At 48.4% G+C, this 21228-nt stretch overlaps 6 protein-coding genes across 7 annotated transcripts; 1 reads left to right on the forward strand and 5 right to left on the reverse strand.

The window, feature by feature from the left end:
• Positions 1-481: 481 nt before the first annotated feature.
• Positions 482-1326, reverse strand: ier3 (immediate early response 3). Its single transcript, XM_058071124.1, has one exon. It carries the CDS (start codon positions 1252-1254, stop codon positions 757-759), a length of 498 nt encoding a protein of 165 aa, XP_057927107.1. The 5' UTR covers positions 1255-1326; the 3' UTR covers positions 482-756.
• A 3576-nt stretch (positions 1327-4902) lies between these two features.
• Positions 4903-6703, reverse strand: LOC131128282 (RING finger protein 225). The gene is made up of 3 exons (XM_058070984.1): positions 6127-6703; positions 5413-5956; positions 4903-5341 (listed from the first exon to the last, which is right to left on the reverse strand). Exons 2-3 carry the CDS (start codon positions 5856-5858, stop codon positions 5086-5088), a joined length of 702 nt encoding a protein of 233 aa, XP_057926967.1. The 5' UTR covers positions 5859-5956; positions 6127-6703; the 3' UTR covers positions 4903-5085.
• Positions 6704-7634: 931 nt separating this feature from the next.
• On the reverse strand, positions 7635-10037 carry LOC131128838 (actin, non-muscle 6.2). Its single transcript, XM_058072148.1, has 9 exons — positions 9863-10037; positions 9239-9363; positions 9042-9170; positions 8854-8964; positions 8700-8784; positions 8463-8624; positions 8213-8404; positions 7950-8131; positions 7635-7876 (listed from the first exon to the last, which is right to left on the reverse strand). Exons 2-9 carry the CDS (start codon positions 9359-9361, stop codon positions 7733-7735), a joined length of 1128 nt encoding a protein of 375 aa, XP_057928131.1. The 5' UTR covers positions 9362-9363; positions 9863-10037; the 3' UTR covers positions 7635-7732.
• A 2160-nt stretch (positions 10038-12197) lies between these two features.
• On the reverse strand, positions 12198-15105 carry LOC131128454 (protein eva-1-like). Of its 2 annotated transcripts, none has more exons than XM_058071326.1 (7): positions 14463-15105; positions 13124-13330; positions 12961-12996; positions 12850-12900; positions 12627-12768; positions 12386-12534; positions 12198-12318 (listed from the first exon to the last, which is right to left on the reverse strand). In XM_058071326.1, the coding sequence occupies exons 2-7, from the start codon at positions 13152-13154 to the stop codon at positions 12290-12292; spliced, it is 438 nt and encodes a 145-aa protein (XP_057927309.1). In that variant the 5' UTR covers positions 13155-13330; positions 14463-15105; the 3' UTR covers positions 12198-12289. The 2 variants fall into 2 exon arrangements, with proteins under 2 accessions (XP_057927309.1, XP_057927310.1); XM_058071327.1 differs by having other exon boundaries at positions 13124-13417.
• mak16 (MAK16 homolog (S. cerevisiae)) lies at positions 15098-18239 on the forward strand. The gene is made up of 10 exons (XM_058071320.1): positions 15098-15402; positions 15586-15635; positions 16365-16474; positions 16543-16607; positions 16680-16831; positions 16896-16950; positions 17016-17090; positions 17164-17280; positions 17347-17412; positions 17475-18239. The coding sequence occupies exons 1-10, from the start codon at positions 15388-15390 to the stop codon at positions 17694-17696; spliced, it is 927 nt and encodes a 308-aa protein (XP_057927303.1). The 5' UTR covers positions 15098-15387; the 3' UTR covers positions 17697-18239.
• Positions 18240-18603: 364 nt separating this feature from the next.
• LOC131128452 (ras-related protein Rab-14-like) lies at positions 18604-21155 on the reverse strand. The gene is made up of 8 exons (XM_058071323.1): positions 20990-21155; positions 20656-20731; positions 20524-20577; positions 20266-20443; positions 20129-20195; positions 19977-20064; positions 19878-19908; positions 18604-19738 (listed from the first exon to the last, which is right to left on the reverse strand). Exons 2-8 carry the CDS (start codon positions 20705-20707, stop codon positions 19561-19563), a joined length of 648 nt encoding a protein of 215 aa, XP_057927306.1. The 5' UTR covers positions 20708-20731; positions 20990-21155; the 3' UTR covers positions 18604-19560.
• Positions 21156-21228: the final 73 nt, after the last annotated feature.

A 21228-nucleotide genomic window follows, 5' to 3' on the forward strand; every position in this document is an offset into this window, starting at 1 on the left:
TATACCAATACACTAATATACTAATATAAACCAATACACTACTATACACCAATACACTAATGTACTAATATACACCAATATACTAATATACTAATATACACCAATACACTAATATACACTAATATACTAATATACACCAATATACTAATATAAACCAATACACTAATATACACCAATATACTAATATACACCAATATACTAATATAAACCAATACACTAATACACTAATATAAACCAATGTAGTACTATCCACCAATGTAGTACTAATATCCACCAATGTAGTACTATCCACCAATGTAGTACTAATATCCACCAATGTAGTACTATCCACCAATGTAGTACTATCCACCAATGTAGTACTATCCACCAATGTAGTACTATCCACCAATGTAGTACTATCCACCAATGTAGTACTATCCACCAATGTAGTACTATGATGCCGAGTGTAAGCACTAGTAAAAAGCCAGCAGACATGTTGTAGTTTTGGACCTTTTTAATAGAAATAAATATCAAATAACATTGAATAAATAAGACAAACATTTGGCCTCTCCAGCAGTGAGGATGGGGGTCATTACATGACCCATTCAAGTTTCTTCAAGGTTCTTTCAAGGTTCTTTCAGTTCTTTTCCACTTCAAGGCTCCACGGCCTCAGGGGGGCTCAGCGGGCCGCCTGCAGACACCAGGCCGGCTCACGGGGCTCCTTCCGCGGCTGCGCAGAGTCCTCTCAGCTCCTTCGGACGGAACACATCCGGACTTTTATTTGTCGGCGCCCAGTCTGTGGTAGACCAGCAGGGCCACCACGTAGCTGTTCCCGGCGCCCTGCTGCCCGCCCGTGGTCCCGGGTTCCACCGGTGCGTCCGCCTCGCAGGAGCTCGTAGCCGCGGGAACCACCAGGCCGGCGGAGACCGCATTGGAGTCGTCCTCCGCCGCACCGCGGGCGCCGCCCGGCGGCGTGTCGACGCAGGGCTCCTCGGTGTAGATCTGCCACAGAACCACCAGAATCAGAAGCAGCAGCCACCGCTTGGCGGGGCTCTTCTCCGGGGGCGGGAGGTGCATGCGGACCTTGGCGGGGTACATGACCCGGGTGCAGCGCTTCCTGGGCCGGATAGGCACGAAGGAGGGCACGGCGGTGGCTTGGGTGGGAATCTGCTCGAAGGTGAAGATTTCGGGCTCCGTGCTGCGGTTCGACAGCCGAGACGAGACGAAGCTTTCCCGCCTCCGGAGCGTCATGGTGGAACTCGGATGACAATACATTTTAGCTCTTTTTCTCTCTTTTTCTCTCTTTTTCTTCTCCCTCTCTTTCTCTCGATTTTAAGTCTGACCGAAACTTGCCGAGTTGACCTTTATACCTTTACTGGAATGTGGACACGCCCCCTGGACCTCGGGCCACGCCCCCCGGGCAGCACCTTCTGACTCAACGAAAAAAAACAACCACAAGTTTTTATTTTACAACCACCTTCTCAAAATGCCCCCCCCCACACTGATGACATGAGAGGATGTTGATGATGATGACATCATCCTGCTCACGTGCTCCTCTTACGTTTCTACAACTTTTCCACAGACACAGAGGTCGAAAAAGGTCATTAGAAGCTGTAATATATCTTTACAAATATATTTTAAAGCATTAAAAATACACTGTTACATAGACACATATACACACAAATATACAAAATACAAATACTGTAACAAATAAATAGGAATACTATAATTAACAAAACATATATTTTTCAAAATAATACTAAAAAGGCTTTAACAGGCACGTGAACAAATATGGCGACCCAAATCTGGCCCCCGGACCGAGACTTTGTCACCTGTGAAGTAAATCCTCCTAAAAATGGCCAAAAAAATGGTTAATCTGCCAAAAGTTATTTTTTTTGCATTATATAAATATATTTTTGTAAATACTACAATTAAAAATATTACTTTATATTCACAAACAATTTTATTTACAAATCCAAATTTTTAATGTCAAATAAATGCTTAAATATAATAATAAATATATTTTTAAAAGTCCATGTAATAAATAGAAGTGAAAAAGGGAGGAGCCTCCCAGGGTGTTTACCCAAAACAGTCCAGCGTGGAGGCGCAACATGGAGGCGCACCATGGAGGCGCACCATGGAGGTGCCGGCGGGGGAGGAAAAGACAGCAAGCGTCATCTTGTGTCCCAGGCGGCGTGGTGGAAGCGGGCGTCATGCGGGTCACTGCCCGTCAAAAGGCTCCGTTGATGGGCAGCGCTGGCCCGTTGCCATGGGAACGGGCCTACGTGCGGAACCAGGCGAGGCCTTTCCAGGAAAGTTCTGGGGGGGGGGGTTATATGGCCTGTTCGGGTTGGATGGAAGAACTGAAAGGAGCCATCTTGTGTTCGTGGAAGAATACAAATAAAAATAAACCATCTTTACTCTCCCAATATCCCATTGGAGGACATGACTAGAAGTCCCGGATGTTAGCTAGCGCTAGCACGTCGCCATCTTTTAGCCGTAGCAACACAAAGAAAAATAAATACACAAGCAATCCTTGTTTAACCCTAGCGACGCCTTTTAGACACCTTATTGATTTTTGTAAAAAGGCGCTACAAACCTCATTTAGTGGACATACCGTAAATGCTAGCTAGCGAGCTACTAGCATATAAATCTAACTTGATGTCTGGAAATGCTAAAAGAATGTTTTGGACAATTAAATCAACAACTTTATTCCGTTATAAGTGTCAGTTCTTAGGGGGGTCGCTAGCAACATTTTAGATGCATACCGCCACCTACTGTACCGGGGTGTATGTGCAGGGCGCGTACTTGGGTTCCAGACTCACTACCCCTGTTCCTGTTTGTATGTATATATTTAATATCTAATAAAGTGAGGACATGACAATAAAAAATATTTATTTGCTGAGAGATGAAAACGCATAAGAATATTTGCATATTTACACATGGAGTACATCAAGGATGTAGGAAGCGCCCCTCTTGCCCCGCCCACTTCAGGTGTGGTCAGTTGAGACGGTCTCTGAAGCCGCGCCCACCGCTTGGACCTTCCAAAGCTCCTCCCCCTTGCTGTGGTGCTCTGCGGCCTCGTCGCCCCCCCGGCACCAGGCGGACGCCTCGTCGTCTTCGCCACACATAAACACACACGTAAACACACACACGTAAAGACACACATAAACACACACAGGTGTGCGTTATTGTTGGCCATTAGCGCTAGCTAACACGCCCTCGTGCGCTCACCTGTGCATGTGTCCTCGGTGTAGATCTGCAGCAGGAGCAACGCGCTGAGGAGGAGGAGCCAACGCGTCGCCGGGTCAGGGGCCTGCCTCGGGGGGGCCCTCCTGCACCGGTAGGGGGGGTACAAGACCCGACAGCGACGGCGGGCCCGAGGAGGAGGATGATGAGGAGGATGAGGAGGAAGCACTCTGCAGGAGCAGCAGGAGGTCATGATGTTCTCCTTCACCTCCTCCTTCACTCACCTTGTTAAATATCAAGGCGGTGGGTGTGGCCTGCTCGCCCCTGGACATATAGGCCCCGCCCACCCCGTCCATCATCCCTGTTTTTGGGATAGCAGCACCTCCGCTTCATCCCACCTTTCCTTGACTCCTCTCCTCACACACTTGCTGGGTGTTGGTGTCAGTGAGTTCTATTTTTAGACTCAAACCACAAAGATGTCAGCCTTGATGTCTCACTCTGATGCGACTTTCCGTGCAAAGAGGGCATTAGCGATGGGGTGGGCGGGTTAAGTGTCAGGATTAAGTAAAGGACACAGGCAGGAAGTTAGCAGTGGGGGGGGGGGCTAACACACTGCCCTTGGATGAGGAACAAAGACGGCGGGGGGGGGAGGAAGGAACGCCATCTCGCTCCGAGCATCAACACTCACAAAAACACGCGTGACTGCTTCTGTGCACCCGAGGATCAAAGCACTTACCCGGCTTTGGCACCGTTCACCTCCTTTGACCCCGAGCACCATCAGAGGGCGGGGCCATCTAGCTCCATAACCCTGCCAGTGGCGGGAAAGACGTTAGTAGTGTTCCTAATATTTAATATCTTTATATTTGATATAATGAACCCTGAAAACATACATGTTAACTTGTTGGTGTAACGGCGTCCTCTGGTGGACGTTTGAGGTACTCACCAGGCAATTCGTTGATTAAAAAAAAGGAACTATGCAGGAAAATTCTACGATTAATCTTAATCTTAAAATTTGCAATAATTTGACAGCCCTAAATAAAAATGTTTAATATATTAATATATATATATATTAATATTTAATAAATATTTTTATTCTATTTTATACAGTAATGTCAACTTAAACATGGCATAAATGGTGCATCTGTTGGTGAAACGGCGCCCTCTGGTGGACGTTTGAGGTACTCACCAGGCAATGAATTGATTAATAAAAAGGAACTGACATATACAGAAAATTAAAAAATAAAAGTGAAGAGTGGTGATTAAATCTATGTAGGAAAATTCTACGATTAATCTTAATATTCGCAATCATTTGACAGCCCTAAATAAAAATGTTAAAATATTTTTATTCTATTTTATACAGTAATGTCAACTTAAACATGGCATAAATGGTGCATCTGTTGGTGAAACGGCGCTCTCTGGTGGACGTTTGAGGTACTCACCAGGCAATGAATTGATTAAAAAAAAGAACTGATATACAGAAAATAGACTAAAAGTGAAAAGTGGTGATTAAATCTACGTAGGAAAATTCTACGACTAATCTTAAAATTTGTAATCATTTGACAGCCCTAAATAAAAATATGAAATATTTTTATTTATAAAAATATGAAATATTTTTATTTTATATTATTTTATACAGTAATGCCAATTTAAACATGGCATAAAATGGTGCATCTGTTGGTGAAACTGCGCCCTCTGGTGGACATTTGAGGCGCTGCCAAAGTCAGAAGCAAAGAGAATGAAAAAGGCCCATTTATTAAGTTGAAAAGTTTAAATATTTAAATACATTTTCTATGGAACAGTAAAAGTCTAAAAAAAATGACAAATACTTTTAACATCTGCATGGAATTCTCTGAAAAACTGAAGTGTCCGTGAAGGCGTCATCGTCACCTTTAACCTTTCTGGCGACAGCGGGCGGGGCTAGAGTGCGTCGACGCTGTAGGTGAGGAAGAAGACCACGATACCCGTCAGCACCACGGTCATCATCAGAACCAACGTCAGCAGGAGGGCGCGGCACAGAGGCCGGCCGGTCAGCCTGAACAGAGCCCCGCCCACACCGCCGCCGCCAGTCTCGCCGCCACCGCCGCTCCTGATGGGCGGGCTGGGCAGGCCCACGTGCAGGGAGTGTCTGACCGCCAGCGACCTCTGACCCCAGGGCGGCTGAGCTTCAGACAACCTTGAGTGAAAAGACACACAAGCGATGTTGTGACATACTTCCTGTTGAGGTCACGTGACACCGGCGCTCACCTTTTGACCTGCAGCTTGCCCTTGCTGCGGTGGAAGCGGACGCTGTAAACACGCTGCATGGCGGCCGGCAGCGACGCCAACACGCCGGAGTCGGTGGCCAGCTTGGGCAGGCCGAGGGCGGGCAGCGGCGTGAGGCGGCGGCACAGCGGGCACTGGATGGCGGCGGGCTGCGCCGACTTGACGTTGATGCGGGCCAGACACTCCAGACAGAAGGTGTGTCTGCACGCCAGCACCTTGGGACAGCGGAAGACGTTGTTGAACTGGCTGTAGCACACCGAGCATTCCAACTCCGCCCCCTCCTCGCCGCATGCGCACGGGAGCGGCGACGGCCGCAGGTCCGGAGAGGGCACGGGCACGCCGGCCTGCGGTCGGGGGTCAACACGGGGCTCAGGGCCCGAATATGGCGGTGAGTCACCATCAGTGGAGTCTGAGAGCGAAGGATTCATGGTTGGCTCGGATGGGAAAGATGAAGAAGAGGGCGGAGTCAGTCCCCAGTGGTGAGACGTTCACTTGTCACATCAGTGTGGGACATTTGACAGCCAGCCTGGAAGAGCAAACATCCGCTTAGCAACCACAACTTGAATTTAAGGTTTTTAAACATCAAATACGCCTTGACGTTCAAGTGTTTATACAAATTAAGTAAATACTACAAAAATGTTATTAATTGTCCTAACTTCTGGCACTAATTAACATCATTACAATTAAAAAAGATACCTTTTGAATGACTTTGATGGAAATAACCGACGCCGAACGGAGCCCAAGACTGTTGACAGGACCACCGTCACACAGCCGGTCTTTGTACGGTGGAAGGTCGGCACGGACGGGAATCCCAGTTCAAATCCTCCGGATCACGGACCGAGTCTGGCGCTCCCCGCTGCCGGACGCCTCCGTTAGGCGGCGTGTGGTCATTTAAATGTGCCAAAGGAAGCGAGGCGACACACCTCACCTGTTTCCTGAATGGTGTGGCGCAGCTGGGCGAAGTCAAGCTGATTAGAACCGGACTTGGTTAGCTAGCTAGCTAGGAACTAACTTTTAGCTAGCTAACTAGCTAAACAGCAACTAAGTTCTAGCTAGCTAACTAGCTAACTCGTCACTGTAGCAACACTGCCGCTTTTCGGGTGTTTCACTTTGAAACATTCACCTCATAAACTCTCCCGCTGGTCAAATAATAATAGTTAGCGGGGGAAAATAATTGTAGAAATCATTTATTGTCCTCCTAGTGGTAAATGTAGCGTGTAGCATGGGGGGGTCTTTCAAAACAAAGTGTCAAATAAAGAATCGTGCTGTTAATCTGTTAACTCAGTATTATTGATTGGTGAGAAATGGTGTCACTTCCGGTTTAGGTGGGTGGGACTTCCTGTTTAGGTCATGCCCAACCCTGGTTAGGAATGAGGACTTCCCTGCACACTTGACACACACACACACACACTGGCACACGTACACACCTACACAGACACACTTACACTCAACACACTTACAAACCTGCACACTTATACACTTACATACTAACACACCTACGCACTTACACACACACTTGCACACTCACAAACCTGCACGCACACACCTACACACCTGCACACTTATACACTTAAACACTAACACACCTACACACTTACACCCACACACTCACGCACTTGCACACTTACACACACACCTACACACTTATACACTTACATACTAACACACCTATGCACTTACACACACACCTACACACTTATACACTTAAACACTAACACACCTACACACACACACTCACGCACTTGCACACTCACACTTATGCACTTGCACACTTACACACACACCTACACGCACAACTGCACACTTATACACACTAACACACCTACACACACACCTCACACACACCTACACACTGACACTTAGGCACTTGCACACTTGCACACTCACACTTATGCACCTGCACACTTACACTCACACACTTGCACACTTACACACCTAGACACGTGCTAAGGAACGGAAGCCCCTTGGGTCCAAAAGTGAGAGGTTCCAAAGAGTAAAATAATAAATATGATGCCCCTATCAGCCAGCAGAGGGCAGTACAGACCTACTATGGTATAGAACATGTGGAATAAATATGATGCCCCTATCAGCCAGCAGGGGGCAGTACAGACCCACTATGGTATAGAACATGTGGAATAAATATGATGCCACTGTTAGCCAGCAGGGGGCAGTACAGACCCACTATGGTATAGAACAAAGCGTACACTATTTATTGTTTCCTTCCAAGGTACGTTTGTGTGTACACCAACAGGAAGAGATGACATCATCCATGACGGCCGAAGCCGACGAGACCGCCACGGTCCTAGAAGCACTTGCGGTGGACGATGCCGGGGCCGCTCTCGTCGTACTCCTGCTTGCTGATCCACATCTGCTGGAAGGTGGACAGCGAGGCCAGGATGGAGCCGCCGATCCACACCGAGTACTTCCTCTCGGGCGGGGCAATGATCTGGAGACAGACGGAGGACGTGGCGTCACGGTACAGCTGCTGCCTAAACACGCCGGCACTCCCGGCTTCTTACCTTGATCTTCATGGTGGGCGGGGCCAGCATGGAGATCTCCTTCTGCATCCTGTCGGCGATGCCGGGGAACATGGTGGTGCCGCCCGACAGCACGGTGTTGGCGTACAGGTCCTTGCGGATGTCCACGTCGCACTTCATGATGCTGTTGTAGGTGGTCTCGTGCACGCCGGCGGACTCCATGCCTGCACGCGGGGCGGGGGGGTGAAGAGGAAGCGCGCGTCAGAAACAGGAAGCGGCGTGGATGAAAAGAACCCAACACAGACCGATGAAGGACGGCTGGAAGAGCGTCTCGGGGCAGCGGAACCTCTCGTTCCCGATGGTGATGACCTGTCCATCAGGAAGCTCGTAGCTCTTCTCCAGCGAGGAGGACGAGGCCGCCGTCTGCATCTCCGTTTCGAAGTCCAGCGCCAGGTAGCACAGCTTCTCCTTGATGTCTCGCACGATCTCGCGCTCGGCTGTCGGCAGAGGTTTGTGAGGTGTCCTTAAAAGGGTGGCGGGGGCGGCGGGCGGTACCTGTGGTGGTGAAGCTGTAGCCTCGCTCCGTCAGGATCTTCATCATGTAGTCCGTCAGGTCCCTGCCCGCCAGGTCCAGACGCAGGATGGCGTGGGGGAGAGCGTAGCCCTCGTAGATGGGCACCGTGTGGCTGACGCCATCGCCGGAATCCATCACGATACCTGCCGGTATTAGCATCAGCGTTAGCATTAGCGTTAGCACGCCAACCACTGCTTCCGGCCCAGGGGGCGGCTCACCTGTGGTACGACCCGACGCGTACAGCGACAGCACGGCCTGGATGGCCACGTACATGGCGGGCGTGTTGAAGGTCTCGAACATGATCTGCAACGCCGCCAAGGTCAGCCAGGTCACGTGACGGGACAGCATTTTGGGCGGGGCTGAGACACTCACCTGCGTCATCTTCTCCCGGTTGGCCTTGGGGTTGAGCGGCGCCTCCGTGAGCAGGACGGGATGTTCCTCGGGGGCGACGCGGAGCTCATTGTAGAACGTGTGATGCCAGATCTGCACGGGCGGCACAGTCAGTAAGCCACGCCCCTAAACTCCACGCCAGCCAACAGCGTTCGAGCCCAGCGCATCACCTTCTCCATGTCGTCCCAGTTGCTGACGATGCCGTGCTCGATGGGGTATTTGAGGGTCAGGATGCCCCTCTTGCTCTGGGCCTCGTCGCCCACGTAGGAGTCCTTCTGGCCCATGCCCACCATCACGCCCTGCCGCACGCACAAACGCACCGCGCTCTCACGCCCGCTTCACTGACCCCGCCCGCCAGCCCGCCTACCTGGTGCCTGGGCCGGCCCACGATGGAGGGGAAGACTGCGCGGGGTGCGTCGTCTCCGGCGAAACCGGCCTTGCACATGCCGGAGCCGTTGTCTACCACCAGGGCGGCGACGTCGTCGTCCATCTCTGAAAGGTCACAGTTCAACTTACTGTGAGCGATCTGCAAGCCCCGCCCACCGCCTACCATTTCATCGGTCTTCACTTGTTGTCATCAAAAACACCTCGTTTTGATGACATGCTTTTATTTTGAAAGCCCAACTTTACCGGATATTAGAAGACGGCACAAGCGACAGGGCTGAGGACTAACACAGGAGTCACATTTTTCCCGATCACAGCCGGAAAAAGCCGAAGAGACGAGCGCCGCTGTCAAGACGGCAAGTCGCCGGCATGTTTCAAACTCATCTTTAAGACACTTTTAACCTCACAAGTGGCCGTGAAAAACATGACGTCGGGACTCCGTCGACGCCGAATAAAGCCGTTCTTCTTATTGTCGTCTTTGAAGCTTTTAACGCCCCCAAATGCTTCAAAAGAGAATATTAGCAGGCACGTGCCGTACTTTTAAAGGATACGCTAGCTTACATGCTAGCTGTTTTAAAGTCCGTTTAAAGAGTATAAAAAGACATACCTGGTGGATATATGTGGTGTTTGGTGGGGGGGTCGATCTTGAATGCAAGCTTCCTGTGTGTGACTCTTTGATGTCTTTAATGTTCATGCTATAAAACCATATCGAACCCATGTCTCCTAGCTGTATGCTAACCACCCTTAATGTGGATGTCAATTTTTCATCATGCATGCCGAGTGGCCAATAGGAAACGAGCAGCATCAGCGCTGATCAAATAAGGGAGGGCTTACCTGTGTGTGATGCGTTCAGGAGCGGCTGGGTCCGGCTGTGTGGGAACGCAGCAGCGGCACTTTGTTTTTATTTGGCGGGGGGGGGGCCCAACTGTTGTCCATAAAAGGTAACGTGGTCCGCGATTGGTGCAGGTGTTCAACACCTGTCGGCCACGCCCAGCTCAGCCTCTTATGATGAGTGTCTGCACTCAACATGTCAGCCCATGTATTTTATGGCGTATGCAAATGAGGGACATGGGGTTCAGATTTGACAGGGTAAGAAAAAGATTGCAGTGGGGGGGTGGAGGGGGGGGGGTCGTTGCAGCAAGTGACTAAACAGGTAAACACAGGGGGCGGGGCTTAAATGTAGCCCCAGGACCTGCTAGCTAACAGGTTCTTCCAGATGTTCCTGCTGTTGAAACACCATTATCATCATCATCATCATCATCATCATCATCATCATCAAGTAGACGAGCATGCTCTATAGCATTGCTCTATTCCAATCTTAAAAGACTCTTTCAACATGCTGTATGGAACAAAAGAGTCATTAAACATGCTGTATTGAACTAAAGAGTCATTAAACATGCTGTATTGAACTAAAGAGTTATTAAACATGCTTTATTGAACTAAAGAGTCATTAAACATGCTGTATTGAACTAAAGAGTCATTAAACATGCTGTATTGAACTAAAGAGTCATTAAACATGCTGTATTGAACTAAAGAGTCATTAAACATGCTGTATTGAACTAAAGAGTCATTAAACATGCTGTATTGAACTAAAGAGTTATTAAACATGCTTTATTGAACTAAAGAGTCATTAAACATGCTGTATTGAACTAAAGAGTCATTAAACATGCTGTATTGAACTAAAGAGTCATTAAACATGCTGTATTGAACTAAAGAGTCATTAAACATGCTGTATTGAACGAAATAGTCACTAAACATGCTGTACTGAACGAAAAAAAATCATTAAACATGCTGTATTGACCAAAAGAGTCATTAACCATTTTGTATTGAACATAAGAGTCATTAACCATGTTGTATAGAACTAAAGAGTCATTAACCATGTTGTATAGAACTAAAGAGTCATTAACCATGTTGGATTGAACAAAAGAGTCAGTAAAAATATAATTGAAGAAAAGAGTCATCAAACATGTCCTATTGAACAAAAGTCATTAAACACGTTGTATTGAACTAAAGAGTCATTAAACGTGTTGTATTGAAGAAAAGAGTCATTAAACATGTCCTATTGAACAAAAGAGTCATTAAACATGTTGTATTGAACTAAAGAGTCATTAAACGTGTTGTATTGAAGAAAAGAGTCATTAAACATTTGTATTCAAGAAAAGAGGCATTAAACATGTCCTATTGAACAAAAGAGTCATTAAACATGTTGTATTGAACTAAAGAGTCAGTAAAAATGTAATTGAAGAAAAGAGTCATTAAACTTGTATTGAACAAAAGAGTCATTAAACACGTTGTATTGAACAAAAGAGTCATTAAACATGTTGTATTGAACTAAAGAGTCAGTAAAAATGTAATTGAACTAAAGAGTCAGTAAAAACGTAATTGAAGAAAAGTCATTAAACTTGTATTGAACAAAAGAGTCATTAAACATGTTGCATTGAACTAAAGAGTCAGTAAAAATGTAATTGAACTAAAGAGTCATTAAACTTGTCGTATTGAACAAAAGAGTGATTAAACATGCTGTATTGAACAAAAGAGTCATTAAACATGCTGTATTGAACTAAAGAGTCAGTAAAAATGTAATTGAAGAAAAGAGTGGCTGAATCATGTTGAAGAGTCGCCTGTTTTGAAGAAGAGTCATGAAACATGTTGGTGTTGAACAAAGGAGTCATGACCCTTGAAACCGCGTTGTCTTCATCTGTCAATCAACAGAGATGTAGTGAAGGGTCCCGGGGCGGGATCAGGGGGCTTGAGGCCATCAAAGATGATGAGGTTTAGGCAACATTGCCCACATTCTCCAGCTGGTTGAGACGTGTACAAAGAAGGGTCTGATGAGATGATGAGAGGCCTCGGAAAGCCTGTTTGTTAGCATAGCGCTGTGACAGACGGTGCGTTCAGGGAGCCTCCGTCAAAGAATGATGAAACGTGGAGGAGGCAGGAGAGTCGGGTAAGGTTTTATTTGACAATAGAAAGGAAAAGGAATACGGGAAAGGAATATTCCCAACAGGAAGTGAAGTGGCTGCGTTTGAAAAGTTCACACGCTCTTCTCGTCTTTGCTTTCACCTGCAGGAGAAGGTCAAAGTTCAAAGCACCCATTGGGAAGCGTGTGTGTGTGTGTGTGTGTGCATACAGTCAGCTTTGGCTGGCGCCGGGGGCGGGGGCGGGGCCGGTAGGACACAGGTGTAAGACACCTCCAGGTAGCGGGTGGTCTCCTTGCAGTCGTACTCTCCGAACACCACCTCGGTGACGGGAACCTCACAAGTCCGCCGGTTCCCGCAACTGCACACACACACACACACACACGCACACACACACACACGTCAGAAGCACTGCCTGTCTGGCGGGGTCGCCCCTCGGGGGTCCGCCCTTACAGGTCCTCCACCACCATCTCGGCCCACGGGAAGGAGCAGTAGTTGTCGGGTCCGTCGTCCGGGTGACGCTTGCCCTCGCCGCAGCGCGTGCCCACGCCCACCTTGTACAGGATGTGATTTAGCTTCATCTTGGTGCCCACCTCTGGGACACACACACACACACACACACATATGAAAGGTCATGCCACACTGTGTGTGTGTGTGTGTGTGTGTGCTATCTCACCACATGACATCACCGCCGTATCGTTGTAACAAGCGTAGACGACCACACCCTCTGTGCGCACAGTTAGCACGTTAGCATACAAAGATGCTGATACCCCCCCCCCCAACTTACCCGACATGTGAGAAACGAAGCAAAGTGTTGCCACGACTGAAAAACAGAAAAAAAACGTGCCTTCTTATGCGGCAGATATGCTAGCTTGACAATATTTACACAATTATGATTGTGTCAAAATAAGCACACGTACATTTCCAAATGTTCCAAAAGTCTTCCTCACCTGCAAAGGCGAGCATCCTGAGAAGGTTCATGACAGCGAGATGTCCTCCACGTCCCACACGAGCCCCACTGAGGAGGGGGTCTCGGCCGTGCCGCTATTTAAACGTCCGCCTCCGTGCCGAGACAAGCACGCGCCTGTCCCGCCGCCACCGCCGCCGCCGCAGGCAAGGGGGGCCTCCTCGGCCAGGTGGGACCCACCTGTCAAAATCTGAGAGACGACTCCATAAATCCGCACGCTTCATTTCTGTCCCAGATGCTCCTCAGCAGCATCACAGCTCTTCACCCCCAAGGAATCCTGGCACAAAGCATGCATAAACTGTTAGCATGCACAAAACGTTAGCATACACAAAGTGTTAGCATGCATAAACTGTTAGCATGCACAAAACGTTAGCATACACATAGTGTTAGCATGCACAAAATGTTAGCATGCACAAAGTGTTAGCATGAACAAAAAGTTAGCATACACAAAGTGTTAGCATGCACAAAATGTTAGCATACACAAAGTGTTAGCATAGCATGCACTAAAAGTTAGCATACATAAAGTGTTAGCATGCATAAAATGTTAGCATACACAACGTGTTAGCATGCACAAAAAGTTAGCATACATAAAGTGTTAGGATGCACAAAATGTTAGCATGCACAAATAGAATACACAAAGTGTTAGTATGCACAAAATGGTAGCATACACAAAGTGCTAGCATGCACAAAAAGTTAGCATACATAAAGTGTTAGGATGCACAAAATGTTAGCATGCACAAATAGAATACACAAAGTGTTAGTATGCACAAAATGGTAGCATACACAAAGTGCTAGCATGCACAAAATGCTAGCATACACAAAGTGCTAGCATGCACAAAATGCTAGCATACACAAAGTGTTAGCATGCACAAACTGTTAGCATGAACAAAAAGTTAGCATGCACAAAGTGTTAGCATGCACAAAATGTTAGCATACACAAAGTGTTAGCATGCACAAACTGTTAGTATGCACAAAAAGTTACCATACACAATGTGTTAGCATGCACTAAATGTTAGCATACACAAAGTGTTAGCATAGCATGCACAAAAATTTAGCATACACAAAGTGTTAGCATGCACAAAAGTTAGCAAACATAAACCGTTAGCATGCACAAGCTATTTGCAGACATAAAGTATTAGCATGCATAAACCATTAGCAGGCATATATTGTTAGCATGCACCGCTAGTGTGCATAAACACTCTACATGTGCCCTGTGATTGGCTGGTCACCGGTCTAGGGTGGACCCCGCCTCTCGCCCGAGGACGGCTGGGATAGGCGGTCTAGACAGCCTGTAAGGGGGGTCCAGGTGGTCTCACACATACCTGAGTCCACCCGCAGGTCACAGCTTGAAGTGACGGTAAACTGACATCTTTAAAAGGACATATAACAAACCAGCTTCCGCTCCCTGGCGCGTGCACCGGTGTAAAACCACGTGAGCTCGCCGCCAGCGTCTGGCGCGTGCGAGGTGTTCGGTCAGCTGAGGTGACACGCGCCAACCCACAATCCACCGCGGCAGCAGGAGCCGCTCGTCAAGCACTCGTGTTTCGCTAAATAGGTTTGTTTTGGGTGGCTCATATCGACAGCGTTTGTCGGCGCGTGGGATGGCTGGTGTGACACGAAAGAAAAACATGCTAGCACGCAGGACACCGTGAGTTTGGCGCGTGTCTGTGTGGCATAGATAGCGTGGGCGCCATGTTTCCCTTATGATTCTTCCTGGTCATGAGAATGATGATCGGTGCGTTCACGGACATTCCGTGAAAGGTACAGCCTTCATTGTTACGCTTTGTGCCTCAAACCGTCTGATCATGCGCCTTTGGTACTTTGTTGAAGCAATTAAATTGACGGAACTAAACACCTTAGGCAGGAGGTCACGTGATTTCCACAACCAACCGAAAAAGTGGAGATGTATGAAGCATACAAATAAAAACATTGAACAATTCTAAACAATTTAAATGGACGGAACAGTGAAAAAATACCGTTCTGTAGTGACATTTTCCAATTTCCACATGAATTCATTCAGTGCCGGTCTGATCTCGCGATGTTTCCGCGTGACTCACCGCGAGAAGTGGGCAGGCAAACAAAAATGGTGGCTCGCTGTTCATCCATGTGGCTCCCGGTGTCCTGAAGAACCCAGCTTTTCTTTCTTTTTTTCCTCTGGTAGCTTAGCAAAAGAAAAACATTGTCACGTAACTTATTAATAAAAGTAGTGAAACTTGGAGCGGCTCGGCGAACAACAACAACAACAACATGCAGCACGACGACGTGAGTGAGCTAACCTGCTAGCTAGCGAGCCTCGTGCTAACGCTAGCTGTTGCCTGAAAACGAAAACAAGCTAAGCGGACAAGTTAGGATTGTTATTATATACTACATACATATATATATATATATTGTGCTTGTGTTTATGATCCAGTGTCGAGCTAATGTAACTCTGTAACGCTTTTGCAGCTAATTTGGGACATTATCGGCAACAAACAGTTCTGCTCCTACAAAGTCAAGTAAGTACCTAGCATGTGTGATGCTCTAAGTAAGTACCTAGCATGTGTGATGCACTAAGTAAGTACCTAGCATGTGTGATGCACTAAGTAAGTACCTAGCATGTGTGATGCTCTAAGTAAGTAGCTAGCATGTTTGATGCTCTAAGTAAGTACCTAGCATGTGTGATGCTCTAAGTAAGTAGCTAGCATGTTTGATGCTCTAAGTAAGTACCTAGCATGTGTGATGCTCTAAGTAAGTAGCTAGCATGTGTGATGCTCTAAGTAAGTACCTAGCATGTGTGATGCTCTAAGTAAGTAGCTAGCATGTGTGATGCTCTAAGTAAGTAGCTAGCATGTGTGATGCTCTAAGTAAGTACCGAGCATGTGTGATGCTCTAAGTAAGTACCTAGCATGTTTGATGCTCTAAGTAAGTACCTAGCATGTGTGATGCTCTAAGTAAGTAGCTAGCATGTGTGATGCTCTAAGTAAGTAGCTAGCATGTGTGATGCTCTAAGTAATTAGCTAGCATGTGTGATGCTCTAAGTAAGTAGCTAGCATGTGTGATGCTCTAAGTAAGTACCTAGCATGTGTGATGCTCCAAGTAAGTACCTAGCATGTGTGATGCTCCAAGTAAGTACCTAGCATGTGTGATGCTCTAAGTAAGTAGCTAGCATGTGTGATGCTCTAATTAAGTACCTAGCATGTGTGTTGTGAACGGCTTCATGCTAAGTGTTGGTTTGTGTCCTTCAGGACCAAAACACAGAGTTTCTGTCGCAATGAGTACAACATCACGGGTTTGTGTAACCGCTCGTCGTGTCCGCTGGCTAACAGCCAGTATGCCACCATCAGGGAAGAGAAAGGTATGCCCTTATGATGTGTGACTGCGGGACCCTGTTAGAAACACTGACCGCCTTCCCGTGGATTCCAGGGCAGTGTTTCCTGTACATGAAGGTGATTGAGCGAGCGGCGTTTCCTGCCAAAATGTGGGAGAAGGTGAGCGAGACGCCACAAGGTGGGCTTCAGTCGGAAGTGTGTGTTTAAAGGTACGTATGTACATGCGTGCAGGTCAAGCTGAGCAAGAACTACGAGAAGGCTCTGGACCAGATCGACGAGAACCTGATCTACTGGCCTCGCTTCATCCGCCACAAATGCAAACAGCGTTTCACAAAGATCACGCAGTATTTGATACGCATGCGGAAGCTGGTCCTCAAACGACGGTAAGTCCACGTCTCTACGTGACACGTGGGGGATCTCCTGACCCGCCCATGCTCATCTTTCCAGGAGGAAGCTGGTCCCGCTGAGCAGGAAGGTGGAGCGGCGGGAGAAGCGTAAAGAGGTGGGAAGCGTTGTCACGCTCGCGTCATGGTCCTTGCTAAAGCTAAAGCGGCGTCTGCTTTACAGGAAAAAGCTCTGATCGCCGCCCAGCTGGACAACGCCATCGAGAAGGAGCTGCTGGAGAGACTCAAACAGGGAACGGTACCTAGCTCCGCCCACCGCCGTCCCGCACGCCGCCACGCCTTTGTGACGTCCGTTGTTGTCGTCTTTTCAGTACGGCGACATCTACAACTTCCCCATCCACGCCTTCGACAAAGCTCTGGAGAAGCAGGACGAGGAGAGCGAGGCCGAGTCGGAGACGGACCAGGAGGAAGAAGAGGAGGACGATGAGGTGAGGAAGGACGACGTGTGCACTTTGACCTCCTGGCAACGCTTGCTGATCACGTGACCTCCGCAGGACGTCGGAAAGAGAGAGTTTGTAGCGGAGGAAGACGTGGACGAGAGCGACCTCAGCGACTTTGAGGTAAACGTGGTCACATGACACGCCAGGGGGAAGCCAACCTGACGCCACGTGCTCGCTTCCAGGACATGAACGACCTGCGGACGAGCAGCGATGAGGAGGGGCAAGATGAGATGTCCACCGAAGACGAGGGGGAGGAGATGGAGGAGGAGGAGGACGAGATGAAGGCATCGCGCTCCAAAGGCAAATCTCCCGCCAACGGTTCCGCCGCCAGGAAGAAGCGAGCGTACGTGGAGATCGAGTACGAGCGGGAGACGGAGCCGCCCGCCAAGAGCGCAGCCACGTAGCGCGGGGCAGTCGCCGTGACAACTGTGACATCACAACAAAAACTCTTGTGCTCGGCGTGATTGGAATCACGTAACCTGACAGCTCATCACTTTTCCAATAAAACTCAGTTCTGTAGTTAGCCCCTTTCTTCAGGAATGAACGAACCACCAACTATGGTCACTAGGTGGCAGTAATGACACAGCATTGATACACTACTTTAGTGCCGTTCCTTTTTCTGACTCACTAAAGTGATGCTACTTCATTCAGACAGAACATGTGCAAGAAGTTGTGAATTGTGCTCTTTTATTCACTTGTCCCTCATTTAATCACACCCTGATATGTTACCTGATTTCCTTTTTCTATTTTGCTAGCAGTAGCTGGGGTTAAGTGAACGAATTAACTCAGACGAGTACCCGTGAGTCCCAATACAGTGAAACACTTGAGTTTTGAACGACTCGTTCAATCACATTTCTACATTACGTTTACGGGGTCATGAAAGGTTATATTACCCTTAGCACTGCATGAACCAAGATATAATACAATACTGGAGAAAAAACAATTAATTCCGAATTGTACGTTTTTGGCTTACGTTTTAAATTAATACATTCGCGGCTAACTGGTTAGCTCGCTGTTTGTTAGCTAGCCAGCGGTCGTCTCGAGACCCAGAAACAAGAGGACTAAAGGCGTGTTAATATTAAAAATCGTTTTTACAAAGTCAAACAAGTTTTCTATGTTCTAGCTACTAACATAATACTTTTATTAAATAGCTAAATAGCGGAAATTCATCCAGCACGTTTGGGTGTGGAACCAATTAATAGATATGGTAAAATAGTGTAGCTATTGAAGTCACGAGACTGGTGCATTCAGGGCCACCCAGAACACAGCACTTCCATCATCACCACGCTAAAGGACGTGGACCAATGAAAAGGTGGCATACGTATTGAGTTTATTTACAAAGACGTCAATGAAGGTTACACGTGTAGAATATAAATAGTCATGTTTGTTACATACAGGAAGATGTGAAGCCTCACAGCGCCCTCTTCAGGCTGTTAAAATGCTGGTTGACATGACAAGACCGTTTTTACGTTAAATGAATAAAAATTGTTTTTGGTGGGGGTTGGGGGCCATGATGCAAACAACACTGCCCCCCCCTACAACGAGGGAAGGTTAAGGCGACGACCTCAAAGGCCGACTTTTCCCACAAATAACTTATTTCCCGGCTTCCTCGTTTCCGAGTAAAACCGGGGTTAAGATTCCTTGCTAGCACGTGACGAGCGGTGCAAGGGGGCGGGGCTGCCGTCAACCAACCAGAGAGCAGCAAAGAGTGCCGTCGCTTTAGTGTCGTCAGTGCCCCCTGGCGGCTCACTCTCAACACGACACACGGGACTTGGCTAGCTTAGCAACCGCTACATTTGGAATGCTACAAAGTTGCTTTAACGTCAAAAACGTTTCTTCCACTTAATTGGTCGGTTGGAATGAAATCACTTGGAATAAAGTTTGAAGAAAAAAAAACCTAAGTTTAAAATAATGTGCACTTTAGTGGATGTCCACCAGGGGGCGATCGTGGATTGAGATATTGATATGTTGTGTGAAACACCTCTAGACGACCAGCTGGGGGGGGGGAAAGCTAAAGAAAAAGTGCACACCAAATTGACGTAGGGTGAGACAACATGAATGAACACATGGTTAGTCTGCTCCGAAAACCAAACCAAGTCCAAATGAGTGCGCGGTCCTGGTCTTGGGTCGGACAAAGAGGGTCTCCATGTGTTGTCGACGGTGGACGGATGCTTCCGTCGAGCTGTGGGAGTGGATGTGGGGGGGGGGGTCGAGTTCACGGGCAGTCCATCCTAAAACGAGCAGTCAGCAGCGGGAACGTGTTCGTGGTTAACAGCTGCAGCTGTCTTTGGCCGGCTGGCTGTCGGCGTTCAGACGCCCCCCCTGCGGCGCCGACGGCTTGTGCTGGACCCCGGACTCTGCGGCGTTCAGGTCCAGACTCCCGTCCTGAATGTTCTGGTAGATCCTCTTTGCGGCCTCCAGGAAGGCCTCCTCCACGTTCTCGCCTCTGGACCACAACAACGCATGCAACATCACCGTGCCGGCCCCCCAAAAGGGTGCCACCGGCCCCCCAAAAGGGTGCCACCGGCCCCAAATGTACATGACACGTCACATGTGTGTGTGTGTTTGTGTGTGTGTGTACTCACGTCTTGGCACTGGCCTCCAGAAACAACAAACCTGGTCATCAAAAGAAGAGCTACTTAGCCACCAAGCTAACCAAGACCAGGCGGGAAAATGCTGCTCACCGTTCTCGTCGGCAAACTGTTTGGCTTCCTCGTACGTCACGTCTCTCTGAGCCTCCAGGTCGGCCTTGTTGCCGATCAGAATGATCACCTGCACGCACACACACACGTGTCATTAGCGTGTCCAGGCCGGGACTCGCTCGCATCTCCCTCACCGTGTTTGGGTTGGTCAGGTTCCTGGCGTCTGTCAGCCAGCTGCTCAGGTGGTTGTAGGTGCTCCTCCTGCACACGTCAAGCCAAGTCGAGTCGAGTCGAGGTCACGTGGGGCCACCGTGCAGACCACGTGACTTACCTGGTGATGTCGTAGACCATGAGGGCCCCCGCCGCCCCCCTGTAGTAGGACCTGGTGACGGCCCTGAAGCGCTCCTGGCCGGCCGTGTCCCAAATCTGCAGCTTCACCTTCTGGCTGTGGACCTCCATGATCCGGGTGCCGAACTCCACCCCGATGGTGTGAGGGCAGTCCGCCATGACTTTTGGCACATTAGGAACACATCAATTTCATGGAAGGGGGGGGGGGGGTTATAAAAGTCAAAGGAGTGCAGAAACTCACATTTCTTCTCGGTGAACTGGTGCAGCAGACAGGACTTGCCGACCCCCATGTCACCTTGAAGAAAGACGGGAAAAGTAGTTGGTTTTACTCGGGCTGTGGCCGGCCTGGAGCGTCACGTGACCACCATCTCACCAATGATGATGTACTTGAAGATGTAAGAGTAGTTGTAAGGCGTGGCGGTCATCCTGCTGCTTCTCTGCGGCGACACCTACATCAAAGACGGGTATCGCCGTCACAGTAGACACCGGCTAATATTACAATTCAACAATAACACACAACCGGGACGCTTCCTAGTCATTGCTCACTCGGCTAGCAAGCTAGCATGCTAACAGCTGGTGCCGTGAGCGGGCAAGCTAGCATGCTAACAGCTGGTGCCGCGAGTCGGCAAGCTAGCCGGCTAACTCCGGATGTCGACACGAGAAGGCAACAAACACCAAGCCGGGTGAGTAAAGTACCCTTTCCTTACCTTCGTTCCGGATGTTTAAAGCGACAAGGAGGCTGCTGGTCGGGACGGATAATTAGCTTCAGCTCGCTAGCCTCCTCCTGATCCGTCTTCCGCAATTCTTCCTCTCTGCGGGCCAACAAGCACGTCAACTCTCGCGAGATCTCACTCCCGCCGCTGGATGGAGGAAACGGTAGCGCCAATCAACTTAAAAAAACAATAAAAAAAACATTAATTATAACTTTATTGCTTATGCGGCACAC

Source organism: Doryrhamphus excisus, chromosome 4, assembly GCF_030265055.1.
Source record: "Doryrhamphus excisus isolate RoL2022-K1 chromosome 4, RoL_Dexc_1.0, whole genome shotgun sequence".
NCBI lineage: Eukaryota > Metazoa > Chordata > Actinopteri > Syngnathiformes > Syngnathidae > Doryrhamphus > Doryrhamphus excisus.

What these genes read in the sequence shown, in the direction of transcription:
- LOC131128838 (XM_058072148.1), bottom strand. Translation starts at nt 9,361, where the DNA reads ATGGACGACGACGTCGCCGCCCTGGTGGTAGACAACGGCTCCGGCATG. An exon ending in TGGGCCGGCCCAGGCACCAG is followed by an intron (nt 9,171 to 9,238) that starts GTAGGCGGGCTG and finishes TGCGTGCGGCAG; the next exon opens with GGCGTGATGGTGGGCATGGG. An exon ending in CTACAGCTTCACCACCACAG is followed by an intron (nt 8,405 to 8,462) that starts GTACCGCCCGCC and finishes CTCTGCCGACAG; the next exon opens with CCGAGCGCGAGATCGTGCGA.
- LOC131128454 (XM_058071326.1), bottom strand. Translation starts at nt 13,154, where the DNA reads ATGAACCTTCTCAGGATGCTCGCCTTTGCAG. An exon ending in CAGGATGCTCGCCTTTGCAG is followed by an intron (nt 12,997 to 13,123) that starts GTGAGGAAGACT and finishes TCTGTTTTTCAG; the next exon opens with TCGTGGCAACACTTTGCTTC. An exon ending in CTTCGTTTCTCACATGTCGG is followed by an intron (nt 12,901 to 12,960) that starts GTAAGTTGGGGG and finishes CTGTGCGCACAG; the next exon opens with AGGGTGTGGTCGTCTACGCT.
- ier3 (XM_058071124.1), bottom strand. Translation starts at nt 1,254, where the DNA reads ATGTATTGTCATCCGAGTTCCACCATGACGCTCCGGAGGCGGGAAAGC.
- mak16 (XM_058071320.1), top strand. An exon ending in TTCTGCTCCTACAAAGTCAA is followed by an intron (nt 15,636 to 16,364) that starts GTAAGTACCTAG and finishes TGTGTCCTTCAG; the next exon opens with GACCAAAACACAGAGTTTCT. An exon ending in AAGCTGGTCCTCAAACGACG is followed by an intron (nt 16,832 to 16,895) that starts GTAAGTCCACGT and finishes TCATCTTTCCAG; the next exon opens with GAGGAAGCTGGTCCCGCTGA.
- LOC131128282 (XM_058070984.1), bottom strand. Translation starts at nt 5,858, where the DNA reads ATGAATCCTTCGCTCTCAGACTCCACTGATGGTGACTCACCGCCATAT. An exon ending in GGCAAGCTGCAGGTCAAAAG is followed by an intron (nt 5,342 to 5,412) that starts GTGAGCGCCGGT and finishes TTTTCACTCAAG; the next exon opens with GTTGTCTGAAGCTCAGCCGC.
- LOC131128452 (XM_058071323.1), bottom strand. Translation starts at nt 20,707, where the DNA reads ATGACCGCCACGCCTTACAACTACTCTTACATCTTCAAGTACATCATC. An exon ending in CCAGTTCACCGAGAAGAAAT is followed by an intron (nt 20,444 to 20,523) that starts GTGAGTTTCTGC and finishes ATGTGCCAAAAG; the next exon opens with TCATGGCGGACTGCCCTCAC. An exon ending in ACAGTTTGCCGACGAGAACG is followed by an intron (nt 19,909 to 19,976) that starts GTGAGCAGCATT and finishes TTTGATGACCAG; the next exon opens with GTTTGTTGTTTCTGGAGGCC.